General features: G+C 53.9%; 1 protein-coding gene across 4 annotated transcripts; it reads right to left on the bottom strand.

Moving 5' to 3' along the window:
• On the bottom strand, positions 1-16,489 carry STK11IP (serine/threonine kinase 11 interacting protein). Of its 4 annotated transcripts, XM_053215844.1 has the most exons (26): positions 16,366-16,489; positions 15,898-16,243; positions 15,301-15,386; positions 12,633-12,838; positions 12,365-12,439; positions 11,976-12,071; positions 11,486-11,593; positions 11,297-11,368; positions 10,086-10,212; positions 9,749-9,852; positions 9,519-9,614; positions 9,243-9,284; positions 8,927-9,067; positions 8,640-8,724; positions 7,725-8,066; positions 7,118-7,323; positions 6,331-6,447; positions 6,052-6,229; positions 4,085-4,315; positions 3,868-3,971; positions 2,794-2,891; positions 2,522-2,700; positions 2,219-2,300; positions 1,934-2,004; positions 1,149-1,396; positions 1-407 (listed from the first exon to the last, which is right to left on the bottom strand). In XM_053215844.1, exons 3-26 carry the CDS (start codon positions 15,359-15,361, stop codon positions 258-260), a joined length of 3,219 nt encoding a protein of 1,072 aa, XP_053071819.1. In that variant the 5' UTR covers positions 15,362-15,386; positions 15,898-16,243; positions 16,366-16,489; the 3' UTR covers positions 1-257. The 4 variants fall into 4 exon arrangements, with proteins under 4 accessions (XP_053071819.1, XP_026905498.2, XP_014922101.3 ...); XM_027049697.2 differs by lacking the exon at positions 16,366-16,489 and having other exon boundaries at positions 15,898-16,255; XM_015066615.3 differs by lacking the exons at positions 15,898-16,243; positions 16,366-16,489 and adding an exon at positions 15,554-15,659.
• Positions 16,490-18,046: the final 1,557 nt, after the last annotated feature.

The raw sequence follows: 18,046 nt of genomic DNA, 5'->3' as shown, positions 1-18,046 counted from the left end.
CTCTGGAATGGAAACAATTCATTGATACCTGAGACACCGTGCAGGAGACACGTTCCGACCGACCACTTAGCTTGACCCCTTGGGCCAGGCCAGGCCAGGCAACTTCTCTCACCCTTCCCTTGGGTGAGATGACCCTTTCCTGGGTCATTCTGGGGCCTCACTGAGCGTCCAAAGGCTGGAGAAGTCCACAGCCAGAGTCTGGACAGACAGCCGGCAGCCGTGGCTCCTAAGGCCAAAGCGGGGTCGGCAAGGAAGCCTCACCGGTCAAGATCTAGAGCCTCCTGGGTCACAGTCCGGAGTCCGATGGAAAACAACGCCTCCCAGGGCTCCCGGATCCAGGCCAACAGGGCCGTCAGCTGCTCAGGACACACAACCCGAAGGGCCCAAAAACTCTCCAGCCGGGACACCTGGCAGACAAAGTGGCGGTGAGGTGAGGCCCACAGAGGACCCACCGCCCCTCGACTCAAAGGCGTCTCTCCTTCCCCAAGCCTGTGTCACTCCCTGTAGGAGACCCTGACTTTGAGCTTTTTAAACAGAACACAATCAACACTTACTGGAGGCCCCCCAGAAGGCTTTCACATTTACTACCTTGTTCTTTTAATCCACCGTTTTTCAGAATATAAGTTCTGGAGTCAGTTCCAAGGAATTGGCTGGAGTTCAATTTCTGCATCTACCACTTGTGACCCAGGCAAGTAAGTTAATGTCCTCAAGCCTCAGTTTCTCCATCTGCAATAGGCCTAATGAGAGTACTCCTCCCACTGAGGCTGTGAAAACCAGATGGCTGGCACTGGGGCCCAATCGAACACGAACTCCAAGCGGCAGCCAGTGCGTCATCAAAGGCTTCCCAGGCAACACAAAGCCAGGCTCCAGGTCCATGGGGTTCCCATGGCTGTCTCCCCCGCCTCTACCTGCTGCTGATCCAGACACCCAGCGAGCCTCCCAGTTCCTTGCACCCCACTTCTCCATGCTCCCTCCAGCATGACTGCCCATCACATCCACACTGCCTCCAATGCCAAGCCCTCCTAGACTCATTTCCCACACTGCCCACCACCCCTGTCCTCATCTCTCTCTCTCTCTCTCTTTCTCTCTCTCTCTCTCTCTCTCTCTCTCTCTCTCTCTCTCTCTCACACACACACACACACACACACCTCGTCATAGAAGACCAGTCGCAGGTCCCCCGGGGCCGTGCGATACAGCAGCACCGAGCTCAGGCTGCTGAGTGGCCACTGCTCCCTGACATGCACAGAAGGGCCCAGCCCCAAGGGCAGGGACTTCTCAGAAGCTTCATCAGATGGTGCTGGAAGAGGAGGCTCTGCCTGGGACCCTGCCACGTCCTCCTCTAACAGGTACAGGGTGGACAGAGTCATCAACAGGGACACAGGGCAGGTTGCAGGGCCTAGAGGGAAAGAGACAGGGCGAGGCCCAGGGTGGAAAGCCCCAGAGGAGCCCAGATCCCCGGGGCAGCATCCCAGTGCGCTTGAGAGGAGTGAACCACACCCTGCTGAGGTGGTCAGAGAGCAGCCTGTGCCCCTGGAGGCCAGGGCCCTCCCTTCTCCAAACTCCAGGCATCTCTAGCTTCCAAAACCTGAGGCCCAAGACAAAGGGAACCTGCCCCACCACCCACCCCACTCAGAAAGAAAGATCCACTCGCCTCCTCTGACAGGATGAGGTGGAGCAGACCCAGCCAATCGGCTCCACTTCATAGAAAGCCCATACCCGGAAGCAAAGGTCTCTGAGCAACTGAGGACCCAGGAAACCTCCTGGCCCCCCTCAGAGAGGCCGGGAAGACTGAGGCTGTCATTTGGGTGTGCCTGTGAGTGAGAGGAAGTCCGGATTCCAGGAGCTGAAAATTGCTACCACGGCATGAGAGGCACGGGGGTTGGGGGGGAGGCGCAGCCAGTGGCCTGGACAAGAAGAGGTACCGAAGCCTTACCTTCGACCAGGAACACCCGAAGGTAGAAGAACAGGGGAGGCTCCGAGGAAGAGCCCCTCTCCAGCAGAGGCCTGGGGAGAAGGTGTGGTCAGCGAGGGGGGCAGAAAATACTGAGAGGGGCAGGGAGGAGGGACCAGAGCTGGGTCAGGGGGGTGCAGGCGTGAGGGCAGGTGGCAGGCCCAGGTGCTCAGGGCCTAACCGTGGCCGGAGCTGGTGGCGAGGGCCTGTGCACCAAGAGCGGCCGCATGGGCCACCGAGCCCGGCCTCGGCCTCCTATCCACTCACCAGAAGCGGTGCTCCGGGGTTACCTCCTCCTCTGTGGCGCTGACACTGCTCCTCCAGGCAGGAGGCAGAGCCTGCAAGACATCTGGACCGAGCCGGCCAGGGACAGGGAACCTCAGCGACCCCACCTCTTCCACCCCACCCTCTCCGCCTCTCAACACCTTCCGTTCTCACGATCTCTAGATTTCAGAAACCTCTACAAGGGATGAGTCCCAGTACCCGTCTGTCTCCGCTGCAGCTGCCAGACACGGGCAGCCCCCACCTGCCCTCCCTGCACCTCCCTTCCCCCTCTCCCCCCTCTCTCACCGGTGAGCTCGTCTAGGAAAGCCCGGCAATGTCTGGCATCTCGGGGCAGCAGGACACAGCTGCCTGTCCCGGCAGCCCACTCCAGCCGCAGACTCTGTCCTGCCAGCCCCAGTTCGAGGCCACTCAGGTCGTGCAGGGGGACGGCCAGGGTTGGCTGTAGCCAGCTAGCCGGAGGCCCGCTGAGGAGAGGCAGGGCCAAAGCGGTGGCGAACAGTGAGTGGTGTGAGACCCAAGGGGGCCCCGCCCTGACCCTGGCGGCCCCGCTCGCTCACCTTATCTCCCCTGTCACTTTTAACACGTAAAGCCTGTGGTCCGACACCACCACAAGACACACAAACTCCCCAGGGTGGCCTGCCAACACGACGGGCACCTGAGGAGCAGGGAAAATTAATGAGAAACAAGGGAGGACCAGGGAGGAGGCTGCCAGGCTGAGAACAGGTTCGCTGTGCTCAACCCTCCCCCCGGAGCTCACGCACCCTGGCCCCACCCCCCTGCACCCTGACCCTCAGCTGGGCTCAGCGGGTTTCCCTGCCTGGCACTGTGCCCCCTCTGGCCCACCCTCCACACTCCGCTGGACCGTCCTAAAGCAAACTAGACTGCCACTCCCCTGCCTCAGGGCTCCTGCGGCCCTTGGGATCGGGTCCAATCCCCTTGGCGGGCACTTGAGGCTGCCCCTCAACTGACCCCTGCCTCCCTCTTCAGACTCCTCTCAGGACACCCGCCCCCTCCCGCCCCCTCCCGCCCCCTCCTCCTGCTGCCCCGACAGCAGCCTTACCCACACGCTAGCTCCTCTCTCAGGCCCCCACCTACGTGCTGCTTCCTCCCCCCAGATCCTCACCTCCTACTCTGTAACTCCTTTTTCAAGACCCGGATTACACCTTAGATCGGCTCCCCAAAGAGAGGCTCCCTCACTCAGCTTGATCCCAGCCCTTCCCAGACCATCGGGTTTCTCACACCACAACGTAAGACGGCTGGCGACACCGATTTACCCTAGGCCCTTAGTGTCCTGCACATGCTAGATGCTCACAGAGGAACCAATGACATCGTAGATCTACAACAGCAACGGGAGGTCCCCCTCGAGCGCCAGGTGCTGTGCTAGGCAACTGTGACGCGGGCCCTCACTGACCCCACCACGCTCTGCAAGGCAGGCCCTGCTACCCCCATTGCAGAGCGGTGACAACTGAGACTCCGATATCACAGCCACGCTGCACGTGACCGCTGGAGTTGAAACCGGGAACCGGACCCGGTGCTTCCAGAACCACTGCCCTGACACGATCTGCTGCGCTGGCAGCGAGTGGGCACTCTGGTCAGTGAGAGGCGCGGGGCAGTGTCGGGCTGGCGCAGACCTTGGTGCAGCACTGGAACTCCTCCTGGGCATCGGTGAACACCTCAACATCCAGGAAGAGCCGGAGTCGGTGGTCCACGGAGCGGAGGCCGTGGCGCTCAGGGGCTGGGGGCAGCAGTGGGCCGTCAGCCTTGGCTGCCACAGCGCCGTCCCGCCTCCCCGGCAGGACCTCCTGCCTCCCGCAAACACCACCCCTGTCTCGTTTCACCTCTACTCACGGGGACTGAGGCTCCAACCGTGGTGATCTCGGGAGCCTGGTGCCTGAGATGGGGCCGGGTCAGCCCTGTCGCGGTGGTCACTGTGGTCAGAAGGGTCACAGACAGTGCTGGTGGACTGCAAGGGAGCTGGCGATTGCTCTCCCTCCCTGTGCTCCCTGTTGGTGGTTCCCAGGGACAGAGCCAGGAGAACCACATGATCGCTACCACAGTTTGGACATACAGCAGGAGATTCTGGAAGGAAGGATGGGCACAGTCCCTGTGAACCATCCCCCCGCCCCACAGTGTCACAATCCCCTACCACACTCATAATGCTCCCCACCCCCTCTTGGACTCCCCCTGGCCGACATCTCCAGCTTCATACACTCCTACCATTCCCAACGCCCCTCTCCCCACTCCCTCTGCAGGCCTGTTAGCCACCCTCCATCCCGGTGAGGGAGCAGCAAACCCAGACCCATAGCCTGCAACCTCCTCAAAGTGGACCCCACCTTCTGATTTGAGGCCTTCTCAGAGAGGACCAAACTCAGCCAGGCCCTGCTCTGGTCCCCTCCCACAGCCTCAGGCTGGTCATGTGCTCTGATGCTCCACCAGCCACGTCTGAAAGCTCCAAATCAACAGATCAGGAAGGCAGGGTGCCAGGTATGGGTCCAATTCCAGACTCTGTCACTTAACAGCTGTCATCTAGGCAATTATGACAAGTCACCTAAGCTCCCTGAGCCTGGTTCCTCTTCGGTAACAGAGGGTGATGACAGTGCCTATCTCACAGAGTTGTCAGGATGGTGAATGGACCAGGTAAAGAACCCAGGTCAGGGATCGGCAGCAAGAGAAAAAACATTCCTTGAGCAGCTATAGCATGCTGGGCATACGCTAGAACTTTTGACAACAGAATCAAAACTCTCCCGACCCCATTTTGCAAATGAGGAAAGCAACGATCTAATAACTGAACGTACCTGGACTGAGACCGTGGAGCTGAGGCTAGCGGTGGTAGCTACCATTTACGGAGGACCTACGCTTTGTGCCAGACACTGTGCCTGGCGTCTTTCTGTCACATTTAAATCTCCTAACAGTAGAAAGGACAAGTTCACTCCCTTCTTTGTTCAAATGAGGTAACCAAGGCTCAAATAAAAAGAGGACGTAACACACAGGAACGTTCAATAATAATGACCCACTGAAGGGACCCCAGGGGCCACGTGACCCTGTGGAGCACAGAAAAGTCTTAGAGGGGATGGGGCTCTTTCCACTGTTTACACTGTACTTCTGGGCCTCTGGGGAGGGAGGTTTAGAGAGGGGGGTGGAAAGGGGTCTATTTTCTCAACAAACTTTAAACCTCTGCTCTAGCCGCTGCCAAGAAGAAAAAAGTGGCTACTAAAAGTCATACGTTTCAACACAGACGTTATCAAGAATATTTCTTTCTTCTTTAATGTCTTCAAAGACATAGCTTTTTGACTGATCTACAGTGGAAAAAATCTCTCCCTTTAAAGAACACAGTGTGAAAAGATGCCATGAGGCACCGCTCGATATGAAGTAGCTTCCAAGGTCAGTTAAGGAAGGACAATCTCAGCCAACTCCCACAGCATCTTACTCAACAGCCAAACACACTCAGAGGACAGCACTACACCCAATACTGCAGTGAGAGCTCAGGAGCTTTTATGCAGTTTCTAAATATTAGCCAGAAAAAGTGGAAAGAGCCTTCAAGTTATGAAAAAATAATGAGTACGTTTAAATAGTTTCAGAGATTGTATTTCCTGACTTTCAAAAAGAAAGAATATAATTTCTCTTTTTGCTCTTTTTTTTTTTTTTTTTTTTGATAAATGTATCAGACAGATGAGTCTATTTTCCTCCAGGCAGAAAAGCTGGTCCCAATTCCTTCCCTTCCCTGGGGTTCCCCCTCCCCACTCCCTCCCTCAAAGCCACTGTCTCTGAAATGGTGGGAGAGGTGTGGGCAGGAAGGCCAAGGGCAGGGCCCGTACCTGTCTCTTGGAACAGAGGCCGCCAGCCTTCCTCACTGTCTAATCCCAACCTGGGCTCCTCTGGCTTGAACTCATGGCCACAACGTAGACACTGGAGTCTGCCCCTCAGCGGGTCTCTTGCTTCCCCAAGCTGACACTGAGCCGTGGTGGCTGCTTGGGTCAACACGGCAAGCAGCTCCTGATACAGGGTTGGCCAGAAGCAGCTGTGAGCAATGGACCCTGGCCCTTGACCCCCCAATCCTTCCCCAGCCTCCTGGGCCTCGCTCCGGGCCCCATTACCTGGATAGCTGCATGGGCATCGGGCTCCAGCACCACGTATCGACGCAGCTGCCGGTCAGGGCAAATATAGGAGAAACGCAGAACAAGGACAGGGGCCCTGGGGAGCGGATCTGAGCCCTGCACACAAGGAGGGGGACTGGGTAGAAAAGAGTAGAGAAGGGGCGCCTGGATGGCTCAGTCGGTTAAGCGTCCGACTTTGGCTTAGGTCATGATTTCATGGTTCGTGGGTTCGAGCCCTACAGCAGGTTCTGTGCTGACAGCTCAGAGCCTGGAGCCTGCTTCAGGTTCCATGTCTCCCTCTCTCTGCCCCTCCCCCAGTCACACTCTGTCTCTGTCTCTTTCAAAAACAAATAATAAAAACGTTAAAAAAGAAAGAAAGAAAGAAAAGAAAGAAAAAAAGGAAAAGAGAAAAGAAAAGAAAAGAAAAGAAAAGAAAAGAAAAGAAAAGAAAAGAAAAGAAAAGAAAAGAAAAGAAAAGAAAAGAAAGAGAGAGTAGAGAGTGGACCAGAGGGATTCCGGTTATACTGACAGCATGGCAGACAACAGTAGCTCTGGATGTCATGAAAATGCTCCTGCTGCCATCCACGCTCCAGCTCAGCAGCCCAGCCTCCCAGGCTGCCTGGGGCCATGCCTTTGCCCCCGCAGCTTCTCTCTTCTGCTCCAAGAGCCAATGAGAGACTGTGGGAAACTCGCAGTCCAGTGCTTGGCACCCAACAGCCATGCTGTCCGAGTCAGCTCCTGCAAAAAGCCCAGCCCCTCTTCCAGGACCCCTAACACCGCCGCTCACCTTGAGCACCGCTTCTCTGCCGGTCCGAGGCTCGGGCTCCACCTCAGCCGCCTCTAGACTCTGGAGCTCCAGCCGTGCCAGGGTCCGGGCCGCTTGGAGTTCCACCTCAAACAGGTGGCCAGAAGTGACCCGGAGAAAGCATTCCCTGCCCCGCACGCCCTCAGGCCCTTCCAGGGGACACACCAACATGGGGCGACACAGTTCCGCTGAGGAGAGATCAGGGGAGCAGCCCCATAAGAAGAGAGAGGTATCCCTGACTCTGCCCTCCCAAGGGGTGGCCTTCCATCCAAGAGAGGTAAGCCAGGGGCGCCTGGATGGCTCAGTCGGTTGAGCGTCTGACTTCGGCTCAGGTCATGGTCTCACAGTCCGTGGGTTCGAGCCCCGCGTCGGGCTCTGTGCTGACAGCTCGGAGCCTGGAGCCTGCTTCCGATTCTGTCTCCCCCTCTCTGCCCCACTCCCATTCGCCCTCTGTTTCTCTCTCAAAAATAAACATTAAGAAAGACTGCAGAGGTGAGCTATCCCCAGTCTGGGTTTTCCTAACTCTCCCAGATACGCCACCAGCACCAGGCCCCATCTCCCTGACGGGCACTGAGCGCTCACAACTCACCCTCCACTTCATTCCGCTCCTGCTCCTCCTCCTCTTCTTCCTCCTTTCCTTCTTCCTCCTTCACCAGCTCCTCCACCACCTCTTCTTCCCGGGGCTCCAGCCGTAGCCTGACCTCCTCTGCCATTTCCTGCGGTGACTCCTTCTCTGGGCGGGGAGGCCCAGGCACAGACCCTGGGCTCAGGGTGTCTGGGCACAGAGTGCTGAGGGCAGGGGTCTGGGAGGCAGCCAGAACTGGGGTCCCAGAGGTCTCCAGGTGATTCCTATACTGTAGCCAGTCACAGCCAAACCGTTCCCGGAAGCTGTTCATGAGTTCAAGTTCCCGATGCTGCTGCACAAACTGCCCTGGGCCGGTGGGGAGAGCACCACTGAGCAAGCCCACGCCCCCACCACAACCCCCGCCGAGCCCGACCTCTTCTGCAACTCTCCCTCACAGTGAAGTAAACGGGTGTGTAATGTTAATAGGGGCTGGGCATCAGGGGGAAACTAAAGGCTTCCCCTCAGCAGCGTGTCCTGAAGCGTGTTCTGTAGAACACCTGTGGTCGTGTGCAATTCGGAACCACACAACATCCACTCCTTGGGAGATTCGAGATACAAGGGGGCACCCTGGAGGTCCTGAGACATCCTAAAAGGAGGACGTCTATTTGACTTTGGTTAGCCCAGAAGTTCCCACGGAATCTAGTCATCAAGTGACCTTTCGACAGCCTACAAAATTCACATTCCTTGAAAAACACTTTGGAAAATGCTGCCCAGGAGTGGTCTCTTCTCATTTCCATAAATTAGAAAGAAAGAGGAAAGCCTACGAGGCCCTCTATAATGCTGTGCTCCACCACAGACAGAATCCTTCTACCGAGAAGACTGGGACAGGACACTGAAGACAGGACTGGGCAAGGGCAGCTGGGAGCATGGCGGACTTACCAGCCGGGGAGGGGTCCAGAGTACGGGGCTCTGGGTCTGTATCACTGGGTTCCGAGATACTTGCTCGCCTCACACGGACTCGGCTCTGAAGGTGGACAGAGGGCCCATGCTCTATGAAAGCCAGGGCCTCCCACCCTACCATCCATGGCCACCCAGAAAGCCAACCTACCCAGAAAGCCCCACTCACAACCAAGGACGAGGCCTTACTATTTTCAGCCCATCGATAAACCAGAGCACCCATTAAAGGGACTCAACCCCAGCACAAGGCAGCCTAGGACACCGTCTACCTTAACCTTACGATGTGGGGGCTGGGCCACAACGCCCCCAGAGGAGATGCTGTCGCTCAAATCAGGGCCACCTGAAGTTTCAACAGTACTCCCTGCTGGCCAGAGCACAGGTGGAGCCATGGAGTTGGAGGATGTGGAGAGCTGGGGTGTGACAACAGGAAGGACAGAAAGGTTGGAGCCAGAGGTACACCTCTGCCCTGCCAGGCTGGCCAGAGGACAGGCCCTACTTTGCAGCTTCCCAGAAAGACCCCTACCCTGGGACCCCTTTCATGTCCTCCCAAACCAATCCTATTCCCAGAGCTCCCAGCATACTAACCTGAAAGTCAGTCAGTGACAAGACTTTCCCATCGAGAAGGAACTGAGCAAATACAAAAGAGGAGGGGTCGTGTTGGTGGTAGAGTTCCTGCCTGCCCACGCAGGGAAACCCTTCAGCCCAGGGACCACGAGGCTCAGCGAGGGGTAACAGCATAACAAGCAGGGAGTCCGGGGCTATGGCCCCTCACCCAAGGATGGGGTGGAAAGAGGCACAAGGGGGCGAGGGCAGGACCAGGCAAGAAAGGGACAGCAGAGCGGATGTGAGAAGATTACTCACGCCGGCTGCAGCATCCCTGACACGGGGTGACAAGTACTGGGCAGTGACCACCCGATGCGCAGGGTGGAACCACAAAGGGTTCCCCTCCAGGTAGAGCTGAAGAGCAGGAAGGGGAGACTGAGATGGGCCTCAGGCCTCCCTGAGTGAGGGAGGGCACTCACCAAATCAGCCCAGGAGGGAGGGAGAGGTGCACAGCTGGCTCCCAAGTCCCGGAAGCGCTCAAGACTCACCTTGCGGAGCTCAGCCAGTAGCCACAACGGGGACAGCTCCCTGTGTCCTTCTAGCAGGTTGTATGCCACATCCAGGTGCCGCAGGTTCCTCAGCCGCTCCAGGCCTGGGTGCAGATGAGAAGGGTGGAAGGACAGGTGGGTGAGTTCAGGGGGCAGGGTGCTGGGGGACATGCAGCAGAAAGACCAGCCTGGGCATCTCAGACCTACCCGTAGACCCACAAGAGGCCCTGGAGGCATGCGGTTCCCGGACCACTCTCAGTCTCACATTGCCCCTAAAACCCTGTGTGCCCCCGCCTACTCTCTGGCCCCCCACTTCCCTCCCCAAACTCCCACTCACCCTGCAGGCTCCGGAGCTCATTGCCTCGCAGTATCAGGGTCCCCAGAGCGGCCCCTGAGGGTCCTATTCTTGGCACCATATGCAGGTGGTTATAGGAGATGTCCAGATGGCAGAGCTCAGACAAGTCCTGAGAAGGGTTGGTGACAAAGATTCTCTCCTTGACCAGACTCTAGCCGGGCTCCTCTGAGCCTTCAAGCAGGCCTCAACCTTGGCCTATAAAGACTGCGTACTCTCAGCACAAATGATTCATCCAGTCCTCCACCCCCCGCCCCCACCGCACCACGTTAACAGACTTGAACAAATACTGGCATAGTTCCTAATAGCTCAAGGTCACATCATTGGGAAGACAACTCCAACCCCCTTCCGTTCCATCCTAGAGAAACTCCAGGCTGCCAGGAGAATTTAGTTTGTTGCAGCCAATGCCTGAAGATACAGCCCCTGTGTCCCAGCCTCTGTGGGAAGGCAGGAAGCTAATGCTGGCAAGCGCCGGTTAGCAAACCCAGACCCAGATGGGTTTCATATGGACCAATGCCCCCTTCCTGCTTTCGGTACATTTCTACTTTCTTGACCTGAGGAAACTAACTGGAGAGAATCTGCTCCAGCCCCTGTTTTCCCCGGCCCCATTCCCTCACTCTCCCTTTAAAGGTCCCAGTAATCTCTGCACAAACTGAATTGGAATTCAGTTCACGCTGAAGTTTACTACCAATTAAAATAGTTTTACTGCTGATTACATTCCACGATAGCTTATTACTACTCCAATCGTGCGTTACGGATTAAAGTCTGTTCTCACCACACTAATTACTGTCTGACTTTGGCCACCCCTGACTATGAGATGCGGGAGAAGGCTCTTCACCATCTTCCTGAAGCCATCTTTTCTGAGCTAGGCATAGGCTGAGCAACATCCCACAACCTTCGCACCCACGGTAATACTACACAAGCAGGTACTCCTATGACTTCTGCTTGATGGGTGAAGAAACTCAGAGGTTAGTTTGTCCCAAATCACACAAGGATTAGGAGCTGAGATTTGAATGCTGGCCTGTCTTATGCTAGAGCCTGAGTTCTCAAACAGTACTGCCTCCGGGATGCAGCCCCACCTGGGGGAAGGCGGGGGACAAGACGAAGGTGGGAGCAAAACCAGGTCCAGGAGAGAGGATCAGAGCAGAATCAGAAACCCATGTGGTGCCAGCCCCAACCAGCCTGCCCATACTCACCATCAGGAAGCCCTCACAGTCCTGCACTTGATTGTGGCTCAGATTCAGGAAGCGCAGAGCTGACAAGAGACGCTGGGGGGCATGGGAAAAGCAGCAGAGAATCAGACACCTCCATGCAACCAACTGGCCCTCCTCCCTAAGGGCCTGTCCCTGTCTTTCCCCGAATTCCCTTCCCTCTCAGGCACTCACCAGGGAGCTGTCTAAAGAAGTCAGTGCGTTGTAGCTGAAGTTGGCAGAGAGCAGAGCCAGCCAAGGCAGGGCAGAGCAGAGGTCACCACCGCAGGCTGAGAGGAGCTCCTGAGACAGGGTGCTCCATTACTGCCACTGTCCCCTCCTCCCCAATGCAAGGCCACGCTGTCTCCCAGCCATTCATTCGTTCTTTATATACTAAAATCGGTCTGCAGAGGCAGACTGAAAAAAAGCCCAGGGCCCTGCCCCCAGGAGTTCATTGTGGGGAGAATGGGGAGACAAACATGGGAATATTGAATACAAGAGAGTAGGTGTGGCCATAAACATATAAACAGATACATAGTGCTCTGGGAGCAGAGCAAAGGGGGCAAGGACACTGTCCAGAGGGAAGCAGGAGGCAGGGAAGGCTGCAAAAAAGAGGGAATGTCAGAGCTTGGTCCTCTATGTCCCTCAGAACAGGGCATCTGGGCCCAGCCTTCATTCTCCTTACCTCTAATGCCTGGATGCTCCTGCTGCAAATCAGGGTCTCTAGCTGGGAGTAGATGCCACAGAGGCCACGAAGGCAATGGATGGGGACACCTCGGAGCTGCGGTGGAGAAAAGGAGGCAGGGAAGGAGGAAGACAAAACTTCACAAAAGGCAGACGCTTCGCTTCACTTTCCCTCCTTTTACAGGGAGGGAAAGGTCGACAAGGCCAACTATGACTCAGGGAACCGTTACATGAGACAGATGTCACACTGCCACAGAGCAATGGGCACACTCAGGCCTGCCCCCCTGCCCCGCCCCCCCCCCCCCCGGCAAAAGAGACCGTCTCTCTTTCTCCATTCCCAAAAGGTTGTCCCAAGCTGGGTTTTGTGTGCCAGCATCCAACACTCCATACCTCCAGATGCCGAAGGGACTTGAAGGGAAAAATCTTGATGGGCCCTGGGAGGCCAGAACCAGGGACATGTACCAGCTAAAACAAAACAAAAAAACCACTCATGTCACTGAGGCCATCACATCTCCCTTTCCTTAACCTCTCCTCCTCGGCACAGCCACCCACAGCTCTCACATCTCCTCGATCTGGGCCCTGCAGACTTCTTGCACCCATGTACCCACCCCCAGCTCTTGGGCCCTGTGTACATCCTACCCAATTCCCACCCCAGGACCTTGAGTGAAAGAGTTTTCTGCAGCACATCGAAGAGGAACTGAAGCTGGAGGATGACAGGGGAGTCGGCGGGATGAGAGGGCAGAGCCACAAAGCCTGTCTGGCCAGGGCCCCATGGTCCCAGGTGCAGCTCAAATACGTGGCTCAGCTGCTGCAGGGTGCCAGTCAACAGGCTCAGAGTGCTACGGCCAGACAGGACCACATCACCTGCAGGGAAAGGGGCGGACAGGAAGGAGAGCATAACAAAAGGGTCTTTCCCTTTATCCTAAGACTCTGCGACCCCAGGACACACCCAGTCCAATCCACACTGTAATCTTCCACTGCCAGGATCATACTATCTCCTCCCCCGCCCAAAAGTCTTCAATGGCTCCCCTCTATCTTCCCAAAAAGTCCTAACTCTTCAGCCTGAAATATGAAATCGTGTCACTACATCCAACCGACTTTTCCAAATTTTCTTTCACCATCTGCTCAAGAGAGTCTGGCCTACTCACGATGCTGGGAATATAGTCAGCGTGGTTCACAGCTTCCTCGTTTTCTGATATTCCCTTCCACTCTGCTCAGCCTGAGACCTACCTCCTCCAGGCAGGCTTCTCACTGTGTCACACTGCTGTACTTTTAGACCATAATCATTCATTTTACATAAAAGCTGGTAATGTGTCTCATCTTTTTTTTTTTTTAAGTAAACTCTACATCCAACATGGGGCTCAAGCCCATGACCCCAAGATCAAGAGTCACATGCTCCACCGCTGAACCAGCCAGGTGCCCCAGGTGTTGGTTTCATCTTTACTTCTTTTTCTGATTGAAAGATAGGCACACTTGCAGAAACTTTCAAACAATCCTAAAATGCACGTCATAAAAAGAATAACCGCTCGTTATAGCATTGGTACTATTCTTGATCTCTATGCTAAAACTGCTCTAACGAGACTGTCATCCTTGAGGGCATCTTTTGATCACCTTGGTACCCGTCACTGCACCTAAAAAAGTATAGCTATGAGGTAGGCACAGAGAAATATTTTTTTTACTTTTTTTTTTTTAACCAAGATATAGGGGTGCCTAGGTGGCTCAGTCGGTTAAATGTCCAACTCTTATTTTCGCCTCAGGTCCTGATCTCACGGTTCGTGAGTTCAAGCCCTGGGTCAGGCTCTGCCTTGGAAGCGTGAAGTCTGCTTGGGATTCTGTCTCTCTCTCTCTGTTCCTCCCCTATTTGCACACCAATGCTCTCCCTCTTTCTCTCTCAAAGATAAACAAACGTTTTAAATAAAAACAAGGATAGAGTCAAAGGATGTTGCAAAAATGTTACAGACAGGTATTCTATATCCTTCACCCAGTTTCCACCAATGGTTACATTTTATGTAAATGTGGTAAGAGATCAAAGGCAGGAAACTGACGACGTATATACGTACATCCCTATAGTTCTATGCCACTGTCATTGGTGTGGATTCCTATAACCAACATCACCATGAAAATACAAAACTATTCCATCACCATAAATATCTCTCTCTAGCTACCTCTTTATAGCAATACACACACACACACACACACACACACCATCATGCCTAACCCCTGGAGCACCAGGTCAGATTTGTCTGAACAAACCAATAAATCCTGTAACCTTACTTGAAAGATGGTCTATGTACTTGACACTAAGGATAGATGCAGACAGGGTTCAAAGACTCTTCCCACCCTCAAAGAGCCCCCCAGTCTACAAGAGATAAAATACATACACAGTTAATAAAACAAGCCAGAAACTGAAACTGCTACAAACAGAGATTCCACAGATACCATCACTGGGAGTACAGAGTGCTAGAAGGCAGCTAACATGAATTGGGTAGTATGTGACACACAACTTTGTTACCTCATTTAAACTTCTTTAAAATCTCCTAAAGAGAAGCACTACTGACCACCTCTTTCAGATATGAAAATGAGAGCTTAGAAAAGAATATCAACTGAGATTATATAGGTGGTAGGAAGTTGGTACTTCTGTCTGATCTCAAAGCCAAGGCTTGTTGTACCACAACTAATGTCAACCACATACTGAACAACCAGTGTGGCTCCACCATGCCCAAGTCCTGAAAGAAGAAACTCTAGTAAAAACAGCTACCAGTTTTGAGCCCTTACATATTATGCAAACACTGTCCTAAGTGCTTTACATGAATTAAAATTAATCCCCTCGACAACTTTTTGAGTTAAGTACAATCATTATGCCATTTTGCTGGTGAGGAAAACTGAAGCTCAGAAAACTTAACACCGCCACGTTTGAAAGAGGGTTGGGATTCCAACCCAAGTGAATCTGACTCCAACAAACCTCGTGCTTTTAACTATACTAAGGGTCTTGCCACACAGCAATGATTATACTAGTCCCTGGTCTCCAGAGACTTACAGCCAAGTAATGATCACCTTTCTCTGAGAGTATCAGAGAACGCATGGAGGAAGTGGTACTGGAGTTGGGCCTCGAAGGATGGCTAAGGTTTGAACTGTCAAAGACAAAGGACACTGTAAGCAATGGCACCAGAGAAAAAACCCCAGAGAAGTAAAAAAAATGAACTGACGCTCGAACCCTCGTGACCTTAAACAGCTGTAATTCTATGACTCCTAGGGGGAGTGTCTCTGTAAGGCAGGGTGCACCCCCACCCTGCCTCAGCCCCCAGATCAACCAGGTATCCACTCACCAGACTCCCGCAGCAGCCCGGCGAGCTTCCACACCAGGGCGTCCCGCTGGGCGGTCGTCATGGCCACGGGACGCTGGGGGCGGAGCCTGAGAAAGAGGAAGCGGAAGAGCCTCAGGTGGGTGGTAGTACAAAAAGCCTAGGACGTCCGAGCAAGCCGAGACCTCGCAGGGAAAAAAAGCAAGAGAGAGAGCGAGGAAGAGCATCCTGCTGGGTACCCTTTCGAGGGGCATAAGACCTAGCCACCCAAACTGACCTCCTGTGTGCTCCTTCCACCAACTCTGCAGCCCGGCGCCTATCAATAATGGACGGGAAGTCCCGCCCCGGAAGGAAGGCGGGGAAGCGGGACAACCGGAAAGCTTGCCTGCGCTGCCGGAAACCACGCCCTAAGTCGTGCAGACGTGTCGGCTGGAGGCGGTGGGGTCTGGGTGCGGACGGGGCGGTCCCTCGGCGCTCAGACCTGCTGGGCCCGGCCTCCCCCCGCCCCCCCCCGCCCGAAGGGGAGCCGCCACCGCCACCGCCACCCCCTCCCCACTCGTGGGCTCCGCTCGGCAAGGGACTTCCACTCGGCTTGCCGCGGCCCCTGTGAGGAAAACAAACCTGACTCGTTGTTTGCAGACTGGGCGGGGAAGCAAAGTTTTGGGAAACGGAATTTTCTCTTAGTGAGGAAAGGACTCGGCCAAAGCGAACACTTGTTTTCCAGTTAAAGGAGAGCGAGTCCGCCATAGGAGTTTTTTTGGTATCTGCCGAAAGCGGGAGCTGGCAAATTTGCCACTTCTGGAGTGCCCCTTGACGGTTTTTCCTTAACGTCCCTCCAAACTCTGTCCTTTTTTCCTTCAGCAATGTCAGACTCTCATACTGAGATTGGTAATGCTCCACGTGTATCAGGTCTCTTGTTTTTACCGCGTTCCGTCTCGTAACACGTGAATAAAAATTGTTAGGCCAGCTTTGAAAAAAAAAAAACAGGTTCACAGAGGCTACGTTACCTGCAAAGGTCTTTCAATTAGTAACCAATTTTGTCAAGACTGCCAAATTTTCCTGGTTCTAAGTTCCCGTTAGAGCTTTCACCTTGCTCCCGGTCAAAAGAGGACCTCCCGGCGCCTGGGCGTCTCAGTTGGTTAAGCCTGGGACTCGATCTCTGCTCAAGTCATGATCTCAAGGTTCGCGAGATGGAGCCCTGCGTGGGGCTCTGCCTGCTTGGGGTTTTCTCCCTCTCTCTGGCCCCTCTCCCGCTTGTGTTTTCTATCTCTCTTTCTCAAAATAAACATTAAAAAAAAAAAAAGACATCAACTACTGAGCTAGATTAAAGAAAAATGTAACGATTTGTTTTTCAGGGAGAGTTGTGCCTTAATTAAGTGCCTTTCTTAATTAAGTGCCTTTTCTACAGAGGAAAATCAAATGAATCCTTTACCAGTTGAGGGTGAGACTATAGTTACCTTTATCTCAAGTTGCAAAATTTGAAGGATCTATTTTTCTAAAGACATAATATTTGAAATGGCAATTTATGCCTCTAAACCAGACAATTTAGCGTTTATCACATACTGTGTGATCTGAGCCAAAAGCCTAAAAGGCAGTCAAATGAAGTAAGTGGAAGCACGTAGTGAACGGTAGAGCAGTATACAAAGGAAGAGTAGAGTCTCGATATATTTTTGTCGAATTATTAATCCCAGAGCCATGATGGTTGTCAGTCTCTGTTCATCCGTCACCTGGAACTAGGAAGGGAGGGTTCTCCCATAGCTGTCACTGCCAACGGTAACCCTCTTAGGCAAGAAGAGAGATTGTTTTGGGGCGCCTGGGTGGCTCAGTCGGTTAAGCGGCTGACTTCAGCTCAGGTCATGATCTCTTGGTCCGTGAGTTTGAGCCCCGCATCGGGCTCTGTGCTGACAGCTCAGAGCCTGGAGCCTGTTTCAGATTCTGTGTCTCCCTCTCTCTGACCCTCCCCTGTTCATGTTCTGTCTCTCCCTGTCTCAAAAATAAATAAAACGCTAAAAAAAAAAAAAAGAGAGATTGTTTTGAAATTCCTGACTTGACAGTGCTTTGAAATCTTTCAGGAGTGTCTTGCCAGCCCACAGATTCTGAGAATTGCTCTATTAATACGGAGAGACCCCTGTAGCCAGATTTGCTCTCGATCCCTTGGCCCCCCCCCCCAGAAATGTGAAAGTGGAACAGAGAGCAGCAAAGAAAACTGAACTATGGAGGGAGAGGAAAACATCCCCTGAGAGAAGCAACAAGGGAAGACTAAGCAGTTCTTGTTTCCAGGCCCCGGTGAGGCCCACTCCCCTTTCTGCCCTCAGGCTGCGGGAGAGGCCTTGGCCACCTTCCAAAGAATTCCTACCCAATTTTTTTTTTTTTTTTTTTTTTTTTTTGCCTAAATTAGTTTGAGTGTGTCTCTGTAAATTGCTACCATTAAGAACCTTGAGGAAGACAAAAGCTTTTTTATTTTATTCTTCAAGTTTATTTAAGAGATAGATAGCATGAGTGGGGGAGGGGCGGAGAGAGAAAGAATCCCAAGCAGGCTCTGCATTCAGTGCAGAGCCCCAGGCGGGCTTGAACTCCACAACTGTGAGATCATGACCTGAACCGAAATCAAGATTCAGATGCTTTAACTGACTAAGCCACCTAGATGCCTCGAGGCAAAACCTTTTTTAAAAAACTGAAGTCTGGGTGGCTCAGTCGATTAAGCATCCGACTTCGGCTCAGGTCACGGTCTCACAGTTCGTGGGTTCGAGCCTCGTGTCGGGCTCTGTGC

The sequence above is a fragment of the Acinonyx jubatus genome, chromosome C1 (genome assembly GCF_027475565.1).
Source record: "Acinonyx jubatus isolate Ajub_Pintada_27869175 chromosome C1, VMU_Ajub_asm_v1.0, whole genome shotgun sequence".
NCBI lineage: Eukaryota > Metazoa > Chordata > Mammalia > Carnivora > Felidae > Acinonyx > Acinonyx jubatus.
The sequence above is the reverse complement of the archived record's forward strand: the minus strand, read 5'-3'. Positions and strand labels throughout refer to the sequence as shown.

Excerpts from the sequence above, each read along its gene's own strand:
- STK11IP (XM_053215844.1), bottom strand. The coding sequence starts at position 15,361 with ATGACGACCGCCCAGCGGGACGCCCTGGTGTGGAAGCTCGCCGGGCTG. Across the intron at positions 9,853-10,085 it reads TGAGCTCCGGAGCCTGCAGG|GCCTGGAGCGGCTGAGGAAC; the intron begins GTGAGTGGGAGT and ends ATCTGCACCCAG. Across the intron at positions 2,892-3,867 it reads AGTTCCAGTGCTGCACCAAG|GTGCCCGTCGTGTTGGCAGG; the intron begins GTCTGCGCCAGC and ends CCTGCTCCTCAG.